The sequence below is a fragment of the Neomonachus schauinslandi genome, chromosome 1, assembly GCF_002201575.2.
Source record: "Neomonachus schauinslandi chromosome 1, ASM220157v2, whole genome shotgun sequence".
In the NCBI taxonomy this organism is placed as follows: domain Eukaryota; kingdom Metazoa; phylum Chordata; class Mammalia; order Carnivora; family Phocidae; genus Neomonachus; species Neomonachus schauinslandi.
In genome coordinates, this window is record NC_058403.1 from 156,929,673 (window position 1) to 156,948,644 (window position 18,972).

General features: G+C 57.3%; 1 protein-coding gene across 2 annotated transcripts; it reads right to left on the reverse strand.

The window, feature by feature from the left end:
• Positions 1-546: 546 nt before the first annotated feature.
• Positions 547-15,655, reverse strand: TPRA1 (transmembrane protein adipocyte associated 1). Of its 2 annotated transcripts, none has more exons than XM_021694983.1 (11): positions 15,504-15,655; positions 7,163-7,304; positions 6,886-7,018; positions 4,266-4,352; positions 4,094-4,166; positions 3,906-3,985; positions 3,246-3,356; positions 3,027-3,087; positions 2,730-2,832; positions 2,511-2,591; positions 547-1,240 (listed from the first exon to the last, which is right to left on the reverse strand). In XM_021694983.1, the coding sequence occupies exons 2-11, from the start codon at positions 7,285-7,287 to the stop codon at positions 997-999; spliced, it is 1,098 nt and encodes a 365-aa protein (XP_021550658.1). In that variant the 5' UTR covers positions 7,288-7,304; positions 15,504-15,655; the 3' UTR covers positions 547-996. The 2 variants fall into 2 exon arrangements, with proteins under 2 accessions (XP_021550658.1, XP_021550657.1); XM_021694982.1 differs by lacking the exon at positions 15,504-15,655 and adding an exon at positions 14,983-15,273.
• Positions 15,656-18,972: the final 3,317 nt, after the last annotated feature.

The following is an 18,972-nucleotide window of genomic DNA, read 5'->3' on the forward strand; positions in this document are numbered from 1 at the left end:
GTGCCTACTATGTGGCAAGCACTACTCTAGGGGTTAAAAACAATCGAGTTATCACTACTGCTCCATAAGCATCTACCAGCCCTTCACTACTTCCTAATCCTTATAGCAGCCCCTGCCAAGACAGGCCTCCTTATCCCCATTTCATGGATGGCGAGCTGGAGCTAGGGGAGGGGAAGCGGCCAGTCCAGGAGGGCAGAGCAGAAGGCACAGAGAAAGGACGGGACCTGCAGGGCTCACTCCAAACCCCATGCTCCGCAACCGGGTGGGGAAACAGCTGCTCACAGAACCATGGTTCCCTTTCCACGTCCCTCTTGTCTGCTCGGACAAGCGCCTGGGACACGGAGCACTGGGATCCGATTGCCCCCCACTTCCCCAGCAGCCAGCCTAGGGCCTGGGCACTGGCCAGTGTTTCTCCGTTGAGCAAAAGGAGCCCAGAGCCTCCCAGGGCTCAGGACGCAGAGGGACCTGCCAGGACCTCTGATTGTCGCAGGTTCTCACCCCAGCCCTCGGGCTCCTAAGAGGAACCTCCACAGCCGCACCTTCTGCTCCTTTTGTTTTTTATTAAAAAATAGATCAAGAAAATATACACACTTCAGCCCACCCACCGGAGTGGGCTTTGAGGAGGCCAAAGCGCCATGGGGAGGAGGCAGAGGGATGAGAAGGGCCAGACCGGTCCTGGGTGCCCAGGCTTTGGAGAAAGGAGGTGCCCTCAGCCAGCCTAGCCAGGCCTGGCCCTGAGAGATCAGAGTCTGGGCCATGTTGCTGAGCAGGGAGAGGGCAGGTGGAAGGGGGAAGGGGGAAGCAGCCCCCAGCTAGAGCAGAGGTGGCCAAAGGCAACTGGAGGCACAGAAGGCGAGACAGGGCCTGCGCGGGGCTACTGCCCACAGAAGGTCCCGTGACCTCGTCCTCCTCCCCCAGCGACTTGGCGCTCCCTGGTCTTCTCTCCAGCCTGGCCTGCACAGGCCCCAGCAGGCCTCCCGGCCACGGTGGTCATACTCAGGCACTGACAACCTTCCAGCGCTCACTGTCTGTGCTGTTGATGCTGCCCGTGTGGCAGGGCATGGACGCAACGTCGTCTAGGCAGGCTGCCCCACCGGCCGAGTCAAACTGTGTGCTAGCAGCCCCTGCTGTCTCGGGGCCTCCCCGCCGGGCCACGGCGTAGGGCTGGGGCAGGTGCACGTCCGGTTCCTCGGCCTCGTCCGCTTGGCATTTGTAGGAGAAGAGGATCTTGGGCTCCGAGCTGGTGGGGAGGGGCGAGGGGCAGGGGAGCCCCACTGTTTGGTTAGGAAGGCTTCCTTCTCTGAACAAGGCTTGCTGCCTAACGGCCACCCCAGGAGGTCCCCAAAGCTTGGACTCTGGAGTCCAGTGGGACTTGTTTTAAAACTCAGCCCACGTGTGAGCTCAGACAAGGATAAGTTTCTCACTTGCCTGTTTCTCACTGTAAAATGGGTATAACTCTGACCTCGAGAAGCTCTTAGCAGAGGGTAAACAGAGGTAAATTCTGGCCTAAGGTGCTCAGCAAACACCAGCTGCAACCCTCCACCCTTGCAGCTTTTATGACCACCTACTTTGCACTTACTTAGTCCCTCAATCCTCAGGATAACTCTGACAGGGAAGCGCTGTACCCAATTTACAAAAAGGAGCCCAAGGCCAGAGACATAAATGCGTGTACAAGGTCCCACACAGATCAGGGCTGGGCTGAGAGCCAGTCTAGCCCCTCTCACCCCACCTCTGATGCCCTCTCCCGGCATTCCCCCTGTCAGATCCCCCGCACCTCCTCGGACCCAGCACTTCTGCCACATCAGGGGCCCAGGATCCAACCCTCAATCCCCCATGTCCTTAGCATCTCATCTCCCTGCCACGCCTCCAAACACACACGGGCACCAATGTGCACCTCACGCTATGCTCCACTACACGCCCGCCTCCCGCAACCCTGCTCCTCTCCCCGGCCACTCCCAGCTAGAATCCGTGAGCGTGGTGATTTGTGTCTTCTTTGTTCCCTGTTGTGTGTGGCAGCTGCAGCAGTGCCCAACACCTAGTAGGTGCTCAATGAATGCTTGCTGAAAGAGTGAGCCAAGTATTCTAAAATGAAAAGCAAGCCAGTGTAGAACCATGTGCATAGACACTCTCTTGTGGGGAAAGTGTATATATATCTGTGTGTGTTGCATATAAAATGTGTATATGTATGTAGGTGTACGCATGTGTGCATATGTATATATGTGTGTATGCATGTGTAAGTACAGACATACACACTTCATCTGCCTCATCCTTCCCGGTGTCCAAGCCTGAACTGGGAGGAGGGAGGCGCAGGACCCTGAGGCTGAGGATGCGCATGCGCAGGGAGCTGGAGGCGCAGTTCCATAGGCAGCCACGCGGGGGCGCCCGCGGCCCTCAATCCACCAGCCCCTGGGTGGCAAGCCAGGCACCAGCTACCACCCCTGTCCCACGCCCCCTACCTGCCCGCGCCGCCCCCGGCTCCCCGCGCCCCCCATCCCCGTGGGAAGACTCACCCAAAGAAGCCCCGGAGGAAGGCCACGTAGATGAGGGGCGCAAAGAAGCTGAAGTAGAGAAATGTGGTGGCATCTACACAGCTGGGGGGCAGGAGGAGCAGGTCAGGGAGGGGCCCCCTCTGGATGGGACCTGGGCTTAGCCTCCCCCTGTGCGCCGCTCCCACTCAGGCCTCGTCCCACACCCGAGCCAGCGGACACCCCGTGCCCCGCCCCACCTACCAGAGCCCCTCGATGATGTCGGCGCAGAGTAGCGCGCTTCCCAGCCCCTGCAGCAGGTTGAGCAGCGCCAGGATGCCCGCATACACGTAGAAACTCCTTCGCGCTGGGGGGGGTTGGGGACTGTGAGGCCCTGCTCTTGCCTCCGCCCTTCATCCCCAGCGTGTCACCTGAGCCCTTTGGGCCCCCAGGAGGACCCCTCCCTCTCACCAAGGGCTCTCCAGCAGGAGAGTCACAGTTGCCCAAACAGACCCTGCCCTGCACCCAGCCCTGTGCCAGAGCCACCCACCAGCTGCTTACAAGGCAGGGAGATGCGCTCCTTCAGCGGGGTCTTGGGGAGCACAACCACCAGAGAGTAGACCTGCAGAGACAGAGCAGGACTGAGAAGGATGCTGGGCACACCAGGCCCAGAGCTAAGCCCAGGACCAAGACATTCAGGCCCGCCTCAGGCTCTAGGTTCATGTGGCCACCCCCAGGGTGCCGAGACCCAGAAAGGGGTGGGGGCACCCTAAGCCTCACCAGGAAGAAGAAGCAGGAGCTGACCAGCCAGAACTGGCGGCCTCCATGCCCGTAGATGTTGAAGTCCTCAGCCGACAGGTGGGCGTCAGGGTACAGGATCTCCAGTGTCCCCTGCAGGGGCAGGCAGGGGAGGGCCTCAGTCTCCTGCCACATGGAAAGCCCCCTCCTAGGGGGCTCCCTGATACAAAGTACCCAGAACCCTCCAGCACACCAAGCCCAGCTCCCCAGCCTGGCCTTCAGAGTTCCCTGTTCGGACTGCTCCCTGGCCTTGCCCTGCTCCCTACCCACCTAGCTCCAACACCCGGAGCAGGCTCCTAAGGAAGGAGCCTCTAGATGTGCAGCTCTGTGTGTGGTCTGCAAACCTGTATGTGCCCTACCTAGGCTGCTTGTTACAACAGCAGGTTCTAAGCATCCTCCACGTTCCCACCCCAGCCTGGAATTGGAAGTGGATTGGAATGGTGGGGAGGGTGGGAAGAACCTGCCTTGTAAACAAGCACCCCAGGTGATTCCTTAGGCGCATTTAAAGTTTGAGAACACTGCACCTAATAAACGTTTAAACCTGGACCCAGAACCAGGGAGCAGGGGATGCTTGGCCTTCAGTGACCCCTGGCCTCCTCCAGGGGGACCCCAGAGCTGTACCTGCCCCACTTCCCCTCTTACCTGGGTGACAGAGTAGGCCAGGGACAGCACCGTGGTGATGGCCAGCACCCGCTTGATGCTTGACTTGCTCTCCAGGTGACCTGGAAGAAACGTGCTGGTCAGTCAGCGGGAGCCAGCCGGGTGACCGTGGTGGGGTCGGTGCCCGCTAGGGAGGGACAGGGAGAGCGCTGGCCGAGCAGCACACGCACCAAAGGCAAGGCCCAGGATGACCACACTCAGCTCGATGGCCAACAGGAAGAAGCGGGTAATCTCCCACAGGATCTGGACATAGAGCGGGCAGAGTGTCAGCCTGGGGGCCCAGTCACCCCTCTCCCCAGCGCCCAGCATCCCCCCCGCCCTTTTTGGCAGGCCCAGCCACACCTTATCGGCAACAGTCGCAGCATCCGAGGTGCTGACCGTCATGGACACCACGGCCCGGGCGATGCCCACCAGCGCCACCACGAACACCTGGTGGGGCGAGAGTGGGGATGCCATGATGGGGTCAGGGAACAAGACCTCTGCGAGTTGCAGGGCCTCTGCAGGAGCCTTGGATTCTTTGAGAACAGAAGGATTCCAAACCAGAAGAGTCAGGAGTGGGATGCAGGGAGGTGGGGAGATCCTCCACTGCCGGTAACCTCCGCCTGGCCTTTCCCTCTCGGGCCTCAGTTTCCTGGCTACACCGGCAGCCTTGGAATGGCTAATAGGGGTAACGTGGTGGAGCCCCACTGCCAGGATCGAATGCCAGCCCTGCTGCTTCCTGCCTCTGTGACCTCGGCCGAGGAGCTACACCTCCGTGCCTCAGTTTCCTCATCTATGAAAGGGGGTAAAACTAGCACCTACTGTATTTGATGGTTGGGAGGAGCAAATGGATAAATTGATGTAGCGGAAGTGAGCCTGGCACCCGGTAAGGGCTAGGTACACATTTGCCTTTAGCTTCGTGTTATTAGAGCTTTTAATCCCAAGCCATGGGGGGAAGGAGGCTGCAGGGAAGAGACCCTGACCCTGGGGAAGGCTGCTGCCCCAGCACGTCTTGCAGAAGTGCCTGTGCTCAGCATCGACGGATTTTGTCATCCGGTATCCACTCTTCCTCTGGCAACAGCCTCCTTCCTCTCACATTGCTTGGGGTGGGGGGGTGGGGGGCCTGCCCCCCCGCCCCAGCTTCAAGGATGGGCCTGTAACCCAGGGCTAGCCATTCGGCACATGCCATTCCCTGATTTGGGGATGGGGGTGGGACCCAAGGGAGTCTAGTGACAGGCACAGCCAGGACACCAAGCACAGCCACTGGGAAAGGAAGCTGGGGGGAGGCAGGGTTGCAAGCCTGGAGATGCTGGGGCTGCCTGGCTCCATGAACATGAGACTGCGAGAGACAGGGCCATTGGAGAAACCCCAGCTGAGAGGGACACTGAGACTGTGCCCCCACGGCCTTATGGAGCCCCTGAATCCAGCCATGCCTGAAGCCCTGGGACTTGTCAGTTTCTCCATTAATACACTCCCTCCAGCTTCTGTGAGTCACTTTGGTTTTCTGACATATGCAAACAGAAGAGTCCAGATCCATGCACAGTCTGTCCTTTGTGCCACAAAAATCATATGGAACCCTTGGGGAGACTGACACCACTAAACAGGGTAGGCTATAGAAGCAACAAACTGCCATGTGCCTACTGCATACCAGGCTGCCACCGGGCTAGAGCTATGCACGCTGTCTTCTCCGGTGCTCACAGGACCGCCACAAGCTAAAGCAGGCCCAGCACACATGGTGTGGGAAGGGGGCCACCGAGGCACAGAGAGCCAAGCCACCAGCCCAAGGTCATCCAGCACAGCCGGTGCTCACCACTGTCTCCTGAGCTCTCTAGAAAGAAGTCCCCAGGAATAAGAGGGCAGGGGCAGTGCTGAGTCTCCTGGCCCTGCCTCATGCTCCCAGGCCTCAGCCCTGGGTCCCTTCTCCCCTCATGCTCCCCCAGAAAGGGCATCTGCCTGCCTGCTTATCTGTTCAATAAATACAGTAACGAGTCAGAGAAGCAGTGGGAGAGAGAAGAAAGCAGGCCTCAATGCCCACCCCTGCCCACCACCAACTCTCGGGGGCGGGGGCTCCGATCAGCCGGCAGCCCCTGGGGCCTCCACCAGCAGCCTCCAGGGGTTCCCCACAGCCTCTCCTGCCCCTGCCTGCCCACTGGCAACTCCTCTGACTGTGAAGTTCTGAGCCAGGCCACAAAGAGGAGGCCCAAGGAGCCACTCAGCTCTCAGGGAGTGGTAACTAAGAGGCAGAAGAGGGGAGGACTCCGGTCAGTCAGGCCGGAGCCCTGAAGGACGGGAGCTGGACAGTCTGCACCCGGAACCCACACCTGGAGCCCATACCCGGGGCCGCCTTCCCAACCACAGCCCTACTACCTCTCCCAGGCAGCCCACACCAGTTCCACTGAATGATGAGAACTCGGGGTCTCCCGACAGGCAGGAAGTCTGCTCCAAAGAGGTCTCACAGAACCCAACGGGGATGGACGGCTGGATGGACAGACAGACAGATGGAGGTGGCAGTGGGCATTTCTTCCACCAGCCAGCATCTCTTCCCCTGCCCTCTACAAACGGCTCCCCAGTTTTCCTCCAGGGACCACCACCCTCCTCAGTCTACAGAGCCTGGCTGAGTTGACCCTACCCTCCTAGCCTCAGAGTGCCCCCTCCCAGCTAGTCACAGTGACTGGCTCAGGGACCAACAGGGGATCCAAGGTGGGCCAGTCAGAGGGAGTCCCAGGTCTACACTAGCACCACTCCTCTTTGGCTGGTATTGGCAGGGAGGCAGGATGTTAGCTCACAGCTGCTCTTGGCTATTTTTGACACCAGGCAAGGGAGAGCACATCTGAGACAAGGCCAGAGGAGAGCAGACAGGCAGAGAGACAGAGTCCTAATGATGTCCATCTACCCCTGGATCCAGCCACGTCTGAAGCTGGTTTTCATTACAGAAGCAGTTAATAATTCCCTTTTTCACTTAAGCCAGTTGGAGTGAACTCACCAGGATATAGAAGGTGATAAAAATGGGGCTGGAGGTGATGCGGATCTTGGCCCGAGCGAATGGAAGCTTCCAGAGCAGGAAGATGAAGAAGAGCACATTGGGGATGAGCAGCAAGAGGTCCCAGTACCGGACCCTAGCAGATGGGTACAGAAACCAGCCGACTGGTAAGGTTCTGTCTGCGACCCCTCGGCACTGCCCCCCATCACACACCTATGTACGTACGCACGCACGCACGCACGCACGGGGGAGACCCACTCAGGGCCACGGGCTGCCTCACCTGGAGGTTCCGATATCCTCATAGAGCAGCAGCAGACAGCGGTGCGGCACGCTGATGTTGGGTGCCACGGGTGGGGGCAGGGCTGTGCTCCCGTTGGCCCAAATCACCCCTTCCAGGATGCCCATCCTGCCAGCAGCCGGCCCTGGAGGAGTGAAAGCCCCCATGTGAGCAGCGCAGGGCCTTGGTCTCTGGTCTCAGGGACCCAAGAGCAGCTCCCTACAGTGGGCCTGTGGACCACTCTCCCACCCACCAGGCGGAGGGTGAGGTGTGGCCCCCCCACATGCCACAACACAACGCCGGGACAGGGGCCCAGTCCCCTGCCTCAGCCTCTGTCTCATGACCCACACACAGGAAATGCCACTCCCAGTGATTGAGCCTTACACTGTGCCAGGTACAGCAAAGTAAGCTACTCGGCATGACCCCAGCTCATCGCCCCGATCCTGGGAGTCCTGGGGACAGACAGGGAGCAGAAGGGCAAGGAGCCAGGGTCCCCCTGCCCCTGGAATGGGCCTAACAACAGCGTCCACCCTGGGAGGCTGTGGTGGGCACTGATGTCTAAGCGCCTCCTACAGCCCACGCACGCACAGTCCGGAGTCCTTGGCGCAAGGCCCACAGGAGGCCCAGTGACTGACGGTGTGCAATTACACAGCCACCGAGCCCCAGAGTGGGGCATCACGCACAACTCAGGCAGACCACACCGCTTGTCATCCTCTGCTGCCACCTTGGAAAGGGAGACGCAATCGGGGGGACATGCACTGTGCCAGGAAGACGCACGGAGGTCTCTAAGCAGAGAAGGGGAGGGAAGGAGAGGCACGGCAGAGGGGGCCACTGTGGGGGGGGGGGGGGGGTGGGGAGGGCCACTGTAGGGGGGGCCACTGCAGAGGGAGCTGTGTCTGCAAAGGCGGGGATGGGGGGCTGCGGGGGGAAACGAGAATCAGCAGGGGAGCCCACAGCCAAGCACCTCCGAATGAGAGGTTAGAAGTCCAGCCTAGAAGACAGGAGAGCTGGTGGACTGGGGCCCTGGGAGCCACCCTGGACAAGGCGGGCTCCCAGGTCTCTGGGCTCTCAGGGACAGGAGCAGAGGAGTGGGGCCCACACTGACAGCAGCAGGGACTTCCTCAGGGAGCTCAGGGGGTGCAGGGCAGGTGAGCGAGGCGTGGCCTGGGCACCAGGACATAACAGATGCCAGCATTAAAATGATGACTGGGGGGCGCCTGGTGGCTCAGTTGGTTAAGCGACTGTCTTCGGCTCAAGTCATGATCCTGGAATCCCTGGATCGAGTCCCGCATCGGGCTCCCTGCTCGGCAGGGAGTCTGCTTCTCCCTCTGACCTTCCTCCCTCTCATGCTCTCTGTCTCTCATTCTCTCTCTCTCAAATAAATAAAATCTTTAAAAAAAAAAAAAAATGATGACTGGGACAGATGAGGCCTTATGACCTAGAGTCTTCACTTCTGGGTACATTTGTAACAGCCCCAGGCTAGCAACGGTCCAGAGGCCCACCATCAGCAGTACGCACACGTATGTGGTGGCGCTCACATACACAGTGAAACAGAAAGAGAAAGAATAGGCTACTGCTATGGGCAGCAACAGGAAAGGGCCTCACAGATATGGGGCTGAACGGGGCCAGTTACAAATGCACGTGTGCGGCCTGACCCCACACAAAGATCCAGGTGAGGGTCACCTTTGTGGAGGATGGAGGGCATAGTGGGGGGTGGGGAACACCAGCTTCTGGTGCTTGACTGGGGGGTACACAGGTGTGCTCACCATGGCAAAATTTATTGAGTCACCCACCTATGATCTGTGCACTCTTCTGTATGGGTTACACATCAGTAAGTTTTAAAAAATTAGAAAGATGTGTTCTGTTTACACTCCACGAGCGCAGGTCTCCCATTCAGCAAGGAGCAGCCCGGGCCGCTGAGCACCCTGTTGCAAGGATCTGCAAATGCCACAGGCAGCCATGCTTGTGCTGTCACTAACACGAGCCCTGAGCAGCAACAGGTGCAGGGCAAGGGCTGCAGGGGCATCCTTGCTACCATTCCAAGCCACGAAACGTGAGCGCTGCCTCTGATTGAAAGGGGGAGGAGACTGAAACAGATGGGCCGAGAACTGGGGCTCAGGCTCCTCCGTCCTTCTCCTCAACAGGCCACTCGCTGGCTCTGGGATCACATCCCCATCTGCAGCTTGAGGCCAAACCAACAGGGAAAACATATGCCCAACACATAGTAGGTCTGAAGGAAGGATGCATTCTTCATGCATATTCTTCCACCGGTGGCAGCACCACTTACTGTGAGCGAGGGATGAGTCTGGGGGCTGGGACACACCTGCCCTCCCAGGGCCGTCATTCCAGGAGGGGAGCCAGGCAGCCAGCATGAAAACCATGCTAACAGAGGAGTGGAACTGAACAACGGGTAACACAATAGAGACTACCAGGGTCCTCAACATCCACCCTTCCCTTTAGTACTGGAGCCCATGGATTTTAGTGCACACATGGCTTCCCAGGATAATGGCTATTTTCCGAGCTTCCCTGGCCACTGGCTAAGGCCACATGACCAAGTTTTATCCAATCGGAAATGAGCAGTGAATTTAATGGGTTGGTCAGTTTCAGGCCGAGCAATCTCCTTTCCTACTGCCTGGGACAGGGATGTGCTGGCAGGAACAACAGTAGCCATCTTAGACCACAAAACTGAAACCATGTGTTGAGGATAAGAGAGAAATGAGAAGTGTCTGGGTCCCAGCCCTTGCCAGTGGGCACAGCGTGCACACAGACTACCATGCAATACGCAGGAATAATCTTCTATCTTGTTATCCTGACCTTTGTTTCAACAGCTAAGCCAGAATCCCAATGAATATAAAGAGGTCTGGAATATAAAGAGGCTTTGGACTGGATTGTCAGACAAGCTGACATTTGCACTAGGTCTAAATAATTGAGAAGGAACCAGGCTTGGAAAAATCTGGACAAAGAGCACACCGGGGAGAGAACAGTGAATGCAAATGCCATGAGGTACAAACAGGCTTGGCCTGTTCAAAGGGCAAGAAGCAGGGCCAGGTCACACGGGACCATATGACCACATGCAATGTGATTGCATTCTGAACGCTATGAGAAGGGTGTCACAAAGGCAGGTAACGGGGTCCCATGTCCACGTGGAGAGGACCGCTCAGGCTGCTGGGGAACACGAACTGGAGCAGGGCAAGAGTGGAGGCAGGGAGACTGAGGAGCCACTGTACCAGTGGTTGTAGTGGGGGTGGAGTGGAGGGATCTGGGATGCCTTGGGGAGGGTCAGCCAACCTGAGCAGCCCAGAGACACCCCCAGAGAATGCGGGAAGAACAAGGATGTGGTAGCTTCTGGCCTGGCCACTGGATATTTTGTAACAGCTAGGCCAATGCTACAAATGTGTCCCCACCAAACACTGCCCCCTTCTCCCTAGCTATCAAGGTACAACTTTATTCCAGCACCCCTCCGTGATGCCCTGCCGCACAGGCAGGGGCCCCTCCCCTGGGCCAGAAGCTGAATCGCAACTACAGTAGCTAGGGGCCTTGGGGTAGGGGCAGTGTGGAACAGTACCGGACACCTCAGCAGTGCGCAGGGGTGCTCCAGTTTGACACGGGGACGACAGGGGTGGGGTGCTATGATTTTTCGTGGACAGAGTCCAAGGCTGCCACATGTCCTGCAACATGTGGGACAGTCCACCAAATGAATGATCGTCTTCGTCTTTGCCAAGAGTGCCCTGAAGGGAGGCTCTGGTCAATGTCAGGAAGGGTGTTCTCCTTGCTGGGGGCAAGTTTAAGCAAGGGCACATGATGAAATATGGGTGAAGTCTCCCAAGAAACGTCTTCCTTGCTGACCATCAAGACACCCTCCAGGAGGGCGCCTGGGTGGCTCAGTTGGTTGAGCGACTGCCTTCGGCTCAGGTCATGATCCTGGAGCCTGGATCGAGTCCTGCATCGGGCTCCCTGCTCAGCGAGGAGCCTGCTTCTCCATCTAACCCTCCCCCCTCTCATGTACTTTCTCGCTCTCTCAAATAAATAAATAAATCTTTAAAAAAAAAAAAAAAAAAGACACCCTCCAGGAGGAAAGCCCCTTCTTTGCACCTGCATGTGGCCGTTGAGGGTCTGCTGTGTGAATGTGGCCATGCTGAGCACCAGGCCGTTACAGCTGGCAGGGGTATGTGCCACCCCCATCAAGACTTCTGCTTGAGAAGGATGAGAGGATGACTGGTAAGTGACTAGAGCTGAAGGAGAGAGATTCTACCACCCCCTCTGCCCCAATCACCATTCCTTGTGGAGCGAACTTCTGGTCCCAGCAGCCCAATACCAGCTCTGGCCTAGGACGCGGTATCAAGCGACCCCAGAAGGGGCGGGCCCCGGAGAGCAGGCCAAGCACCCAGCAGCTGCTGAGAAGCTGAGAGGTCCCTTGTGGCAAAAAGAAGCCAGTGAGGATGACCAGGGCCCAGCAGCAGGAAGAATCAGATTGAGAGTCTGAAGGGGGAAGCATCCCTTGGTTTTGCCTGTCTGGCACCCCATTTCTCTGAGGGGGGAATCTCAGCTCCCCCCCAGTCTCTGTCCATGAAGTTGAGGTACAGCCGACTCAAGCCCTTCAAAATTCCTCGGAGTGTGCACGTGATCTAAGCCTGGCCAATCAGGATACTCCACTGTTCTGACCAATGAGCATCAGCCTGGAGACTTTTGCTGTAATTGGTAAAACAGATACGTTTTCTGCTAAAAGTGTCATGGTACTATACAGAGCTGGACCACTTTGACCCCACACATGGCTACCCACCTGAGAATAAAGCCAACACAGCGGAATGTAGAGCTGAGAGAGATGGAACTCCATCTCAGGAGACAGAGCCCCATGTGAGCTCCTGGATCTAGCCACACCTGAAGTTAGTGCAACCCCTGGACTTTCTTTTTAGGTATAAAATCCAACAAATTCCCTCCTCTACTTAGGTCCGGTTGAGTCTGATTTCTCTAATTCACTAATGAAAACCTTCTCGCTGACATGGGTTATGGAGCCAGGCAGCTCTGGGTTGCACTTCTGGCTCTGCCACGTACTTGCTATGTGACCTTGAGTGAGTCATTTCTCCTCTTGGAGTGTCACAGGGATAATAACACCTACCCAACAAAGTTGCCCAGAGGATCAAACAGGAACAGAGAAGTAAATGCCTACAAAAGGTCACTTTTTTTCCCAGAGGAGGGCCTGGGGGGTGTAGAGGGAAGAAGGGTTTGGCTCCGAGTGCAAGGGCCCCTTTTGAAGAAGAGTACCGACTGCCCTCCCCCCACCAGTGCCTCTGCGGACTCGGTGACAGCGGCAGACATACTCGCTGAGCCCTCCCAGCCGGACGAGGAAAGTACTTCTGTTACCCCCGCGGACAAAGCTCGGGGCCCGCCAGCCACCTGCCAGGCTGTCTGTCTCTAGTGTCCAGGCCCCCAAGTGGCAACTTGCCAAGTGCCCCTCTCTGGGCGTCAGTTGCTCCACCTATAGATGGAAGGCTCTGGGCTCCATCTAGAGCTATGCTTTGCACACCTGAGTGTTGTGAACGTGCAGATTCTGATTCAGCAGGCCTAGGCCAGGGCTGATGGGCCACACTGCTAATAGGATCCCAGCTGGCGCCTGTTCTCTGCTGGTCAGAGAAGCACTGTTGGCCATACCAGAATTGCCACTATGTGTCAGACCTTGTAAAATAACTGAAGCAATGATAAAAAATAAAACAGTGCACACTACCCGCAGACATAGGGCTAAGTGCTTTACATGTAGTACGCTCTTAACTATCACACCAGCCTCTGCATGAGAAGAACTACTCTTGTGCCCATTGTACAGAGGAGGAAAGGAGAGGCACAAGAGGGTTAAGTCACTGGCCCCATATTCTCCTCCCCCCACCTCAGGCAAGCTCCTGGGCATGGGGGCAGAAGCCTGGGCAGTGACAGAGAACTAAGAGGTCTGCAGGCTCAGGAAATGGGGGACAGATGATGGGACAGGGGACAGGAGATAGTGGGAAGGCTGGCTGAGGGCAGGGAGAAGGGGTAGAGCCCAGACTCGAGGGATGGGGAAGGGAAATTCTCAGAGGAGTTTCCAGGATGCTGAGTGGCCTAAGGCAACCCCAGACCTCTCCAGACCAGGGAAACTAGGACAGACTGTTTCTTCCACCTGGGAGGGACTTTCCTAACCTTGTTAACATTCCAGATGCCATCTTCCCACCCACCAGTTGGGCCTCCAGCTCCCTCCCACCCTCCCTCTGTAGCCAGCCTATGGGGCAGGATGCCAGGCTGGCGCCAGTCATGCAGTGCCAGACCTGCAATGAGCCCCTGGAGAGGATCTTCCCTTCTGTGGGCCTCAGCTTTCCCATCTCTCATCTGTGCAATGGGATTGACCAGGCCTGGATGAAAAACACCAGGGGAGACAGAAAGCCCTGAGCAAAAGAGAGAGGCTATATACTTCATAGTTGCTGTAACACCCCTCAGTGCTTCTGACCACTAGCAGATTGTTGAGCTTCTAAACCCTGGAACCAAAACAGATTAAGAAGGCTCCATAGGCCCGAGGCCAGCCCTTCATCCTTCACCCTTGAGGCCAGGGGGAGGTGGACACTGTCCCAGACAGGCCACTCCTGGTACACTGACAGCAGCCCAGGCAGGAGCCCCCAGGACGAAGGGAAGCCCCCCCCAGTCTGGCCCCTGCCTGCTGCTCTGCCTCAGGCCTTCCGTCCCCCAGCCTCTGGCTTCCACCTTGTTCTCCAAGCTGCTAAGCGTCCTCCTACCTCAGGGCCTTTGTGCTGGCCCTTCTACCAGTCTTATCATTCAGGGGGCCTCCTCGGAGCCCTCCTTAACCATCTCTCTCGGCTAGCCCGCCCTGTGTTTTCTTTACAGCACTTGGCCTCCATCTGAAGTGAGTGGCCCTAGCTGGGTGTTTGTGTTTACTGGCTGCCCACCCCAGGCTGCTCATGACCCAATCCCCTAGAATAGTGCCTGGCACAGAATAAGTTCTCAACAAAATGTTATAACGTGGACAGATGAATCTTTAGAGAGTGCAGCCAAGCCCTTCGGGGGAGCAGGAGAAGGATCGCCCCGGAGGACCCCCAGCCCCATCCCTACTACAGAGGCAGAAGGAAAAGTCACTCTCCACCCTCCTTCCCCTGCGGAGCCTCCCAGAAGGCCCCTCCTGCAACAGCAGCCCCAGCCGCATAAACAACACCTCCTGCCCCTCTCCGGCTGCTGAAGGCCACGGCAAAGTTGGAGGCAGATCCTGCCCCACTGTAGACGGGGACAAGGCCCAGATGCAGGGCCACAGCCTAGATCTCTTCCTGCACAGCCTCAAGCCACAGGGTCCACCAGCCCTGCTAACTGGCCAGTCCGAGCCCCCGTGCAGCTATATGGGTGTGCTCACTCCCCCTCCCCGAGCGCTCTGCCACCCCCATCCCCTCCGGGCCTCCCAATTACCTGTCGCCTCTCCCTTTGAGTCCTCACCCAGGGGCCCCTTGGCCCTCTGAAACTTCCCCAAGGGGGTCCTCTGAGGCTGCGCCCTGAGCGGGAAGGGGGTCACTCCCGGAGGAAGGGGCAGCGACAGGTGGGCCCCGGTCCAGCTGTGGGGATGGGGGTGGAGGTGCCGATCAGCTCCCGGCTCTCCCGCAGCTGTCTCGGGGAGTCACTAGATGCACCCGGGCTCTGGGAGCTCCCTGCCGGGGAGGGGCTGTAAGTGCAGCGGAGGCCAGGGGGCGTCGCTGGAGCGGTGGTCCCAGCCGCGGCAGAGAGAGAGCCCCGCGGTAGGGCTTCAGGACGCGCGGCGACGGGGCTCCCCTTCCAGGTGTGGGGGGATAAGGTCCCCTCCTTACCTGAGGGCCCCGGGCCGTGCTCAGGCCCCGCCGCCCGGGCCGCTCATCCGCCACCGCAGAGTGCGCCGCCGACCCGGCACAGGCCCCGGGACTCCGGCCTCCAGCCTCCAGCGCCTGGGGCGGGCGGCGGGGCCAGGGAGCGTCGCGCAAGAGCCGCCGGCAGCCGGCTCCGCAGGAATCGGGGGACGGCGGGAAAGGGAAAACGCGGTCAGCGCGCCGGGCCCACCGGCCCCCAGGACGGCATGCAACCTTTCCCGGCAGCGGCGACCAGAAGGCAGGCGCGTCCTTTTCGTTCGGCCAAAACTGCGAAAACAGCCACAGCCCCTACTTATAGCACTCAGGCCCGCCCCCAGGCCCCAGTAGCCTATAGAAATGGAGCTACACCAAAAAGAGGGCGCAAGCCGCGGAAGAAGCCAATCATATCCCTAAGAGGCGGGGCGACCCGCTGACCTCTTAAAGAGACAGAAAGCGGGCACTGCGGGGGAGGGAAGCAGCTTCGGGGTAGGGAGGCTGCTGCGTACCTTAGCCTGAAGGCGGCCAGGATCGCGGACCGGAGAGCTGAGGACACTGCCGCCTCTTGGCCCCCGCGCCTGCCAGCTGTCAGCAGCTGTCAACGGACCCTCTCGCTCCAGCCTGCGCTCCTCCTATCGGGCCCGGCCGCGGCCCGACGGTCCAGGGAGGAGCCTCCGCGGACCGCCCCCTCGCGTGCCCGCCGCCTCGGGCGCCCCGCCGCAGTAGTCGGGCCGGGTGACCTTTGGTCACCTGGCTGAGGAAGGAAGGGGAGGGACAACCCCTCCCCCGGAACAACGCGTTTCCACCGCACGCCACGCTGCCTCCACGTCCACCATCAAAGCGCACTGGCATCCGGGTTTCAGGCACTAATTTTCACAACAACCTTGCAGGGTGGTTATTATTAGTCGCCTTTTCAGAGGAGGAACCTGCGGCTTAGAGACGTTAAATAACTTGCCCAAAGCCACACAACTAGGAAGTGGCAAAGACTAGACGCGGGGGGTTTGAACCAACCCTCCTCTCATCTCTAACTTCGACGGTTCTTCAGGCAACTTCCTCTGGGAAGCCTTCCGTGATTGCCCCATCCTTGCGTTTCTGACATCTACGGCTGTGTTCACTGCGGGCTCTCCTTACGCTGGCCCTGCAGGGCCCTCCCGCGTCTGAGTCCTCCTCTCCCACCCATCCCCTCTTCATTCAGCGTGCTCCAGCCACAGTGCTTTCTGTTTCTCTGACTTGAATATACCAAAGCTTGTTCCTGCCTCCCACTCTCTTGCATCTGTCCCGTCTGGCTGGCTCCTTGTCACATGACCTTCTTGACATCCTAGCTAAAGTAACTGTGCAGTCTCTGTCACATAATGCCCCTTTATTTCCTTCCAAGCACCATCTTTCTTACATGATTATATTCATTTACTTGCTTCCTAGTTCATCAGCCATCCTCCACTAGAATTGTTAGTGTCATGAGGACAAAACCATGTTTGTCACATTCCCTGCAACATCCTGAGGCTGACTTGGTGCCTTGGTGCCTTGGTGCCTGGGGTTACTTATCACAGTAACCCCAAGACACACACCCCGTGATACCACAGCTGCTTCACAGTCGGGCTGGAATGAGATTGGCCCCGATCTTCTAAAACAGGAGAAGGAAGTCACCAGCTCATGACCATTTGGGATTTGGTTTGTCTGGGACTTTCCCAGCCTGGACCGTGGTCAGCTCAGCGTGCAGAGTTTCTGTATCAGCCGGGAGGAGCTGTGCTCCATGCTAATGTCTGCCTTCCTGAATGGGCTATGGGGTGTCAAGGTCAATTCTAGGGTTGCCAGGAAGCACTACTCACATTTAATTGGCAAAAACAAGTCCTAGGCCACTCCTAATCTCCAGGGTGCAGGAAACAGTCCCTCCTACCATGTTCCAGGAAGAAGAAATGGAGTATCTGTGACCAGGCCAAAAGACTACCCTCCATCTTAATTGTGTGTGTCTGTGTGTGTGTTTTGAGACAGTACAGACTTTCCAGGGCGGGGAATTTGCTATTACTATTGCAATGGACAATTCTGCATTCTATACTCTGAGTTTGGGGCCTCATGTGTAGGTTTCTGCAGGACTTCATTTGTGGAATAACTGAGGGTATCTATTTCATCCCCTCCCCTTCAAGGCAGAATCAGGGTCTTATTCGCTGCAGTATCCCCTACTCACAGGACAGATGTGGTGTCAGCAAAGTTCAAGAAATGGTAGTTTGACAAACAAAGCAAAACAAACAGCACTCCTAAGTGCTGTTCCTTGCTCTACACCAGGCTTGGGGGTGGTCATGCTCTCTGGGCCATGGCTGTTACAGAGCTGGGCTCCTTGAAAGCAAAAAAAGAAAAAAGGGAAATCTGCAAATAACAGAAACAACACGACAGTGCTCAGCTGTCGGAAGAAAAGTCGGTGCAATTGGATAACCATCGAAGCCAAAGGAGCAGCCAGCAAGGCTGACTAGACCTCTGGGATGGGCTGGCAGAATGCCACGTGGGTTCCTTGGTCTGTACGAGGAGAGTTTTCCCAGAGGTGAAGGTCAAGTGAAAGCCCCTGAAACTTGTCCCCACCCACCCACCTCAGCCAAGATAGTAGGTAAAAAAACAACATCACCTAGCAGGGGAAATGCAGAGATTAGTGCTACCCATGAAGATCTAAAGCATATGGAGTTGGGGGTGGACCTCATCATATCCCTAATGAATTCATCAATCTGACCTTAAAACAATACAGAGAATGGTAGTGGACTGCTGCAGACTCAACGAAGGAGTAGCCCCAGTTGCAGCTTCCGGGCTGGCGTCCTTGCCGGCATGGGTCGGCATGGCCTCAGGTACCCATCCGCTGGCCTGAGATCTGACCATTTGTATGAGGAACTGTTGACATTCACAGGGAAAGACAGCCACTCACATTTATGGTCTCTCCCCTGGCCAGTGGTCCCTCTCCCACCTTTGTCATCTTATGGTCCATTGGTTTACTATATCAATGACATCCTACTAATCTGGCTGGCTGAATGAGAAGTAACAAGTAAATGAAGACCTCGGTGAGACATAGGTGCTCCAGAAGGTGGAGGATAACCCCTGTGAAGATGTGGGTGCTCGCCACCTCAGTGGAGTCTAGCGGTCTGGGACACACCAGGACATTGCTTCCAAAGGACAAATGATTGCATCTTGCACACCCCATTGCAGGGAAGGAAGCACAATACCAGAACCTACTCTTTGGGTTCTGGGGCAGTATATTCAACACCTGAGGATTCTGCTCTGACCCATACATCTCTGGGCAACATAAAAGCTTCCAGCTTTGAGTGAGGCTCACAGCAGAAAGGGGCTGTCCCCTAGGCCACAGGAACCGTGGACCCTGTCATATTAGAGCCATATGCGGTGGGTAAAGATGCTGTGTAAAATTTATGGCAAGCCCTCGTGGGAAATCCTGCTGGATTCCAGGATAATCTGCTATGCAGCAATAGATGACTAATACAATCCTACCCACCATCTCTTCTCTGGCTTCTCCTCAGCAACTCCCAGTATCCCATCTCCTGTCCAGAGTCCTCTGTTGGTGCCTTCTATGTGCTCGGGTTTCCCAGGTCTGAGGCTTGGGCTTCTCTTCTCACTGCACTCACTCGCTGGACGGTGCAACCACTCTCAAGATAATCTACAGCCGCAGCCCGAACTCTCTCTCAAGACCTGAACATTAAATGGCCTCCTGGATATCTCCACTCAGGGCCCACGTTCAACACAGCCGGAAACAAACTTCTCCTCTTTCCCTCCTGCACTCCCCATCTCAGAGGTGGTGCCATCATCCACCTAGTCTCCCAAGCCAGAATCCCGGTGTGTTCCTGGGTGCTTCCCTTTTGCTGTCCTCAATACCCAACCGCCAGTAGATTCTACCTCCTAAATGTCTCTTGGAGATTTCCAGTCTTCATGATCCCTCCTACACCTACACGGGGTTCCATCCAGAGATGCTTGTTTGCTGCACAAAACTAC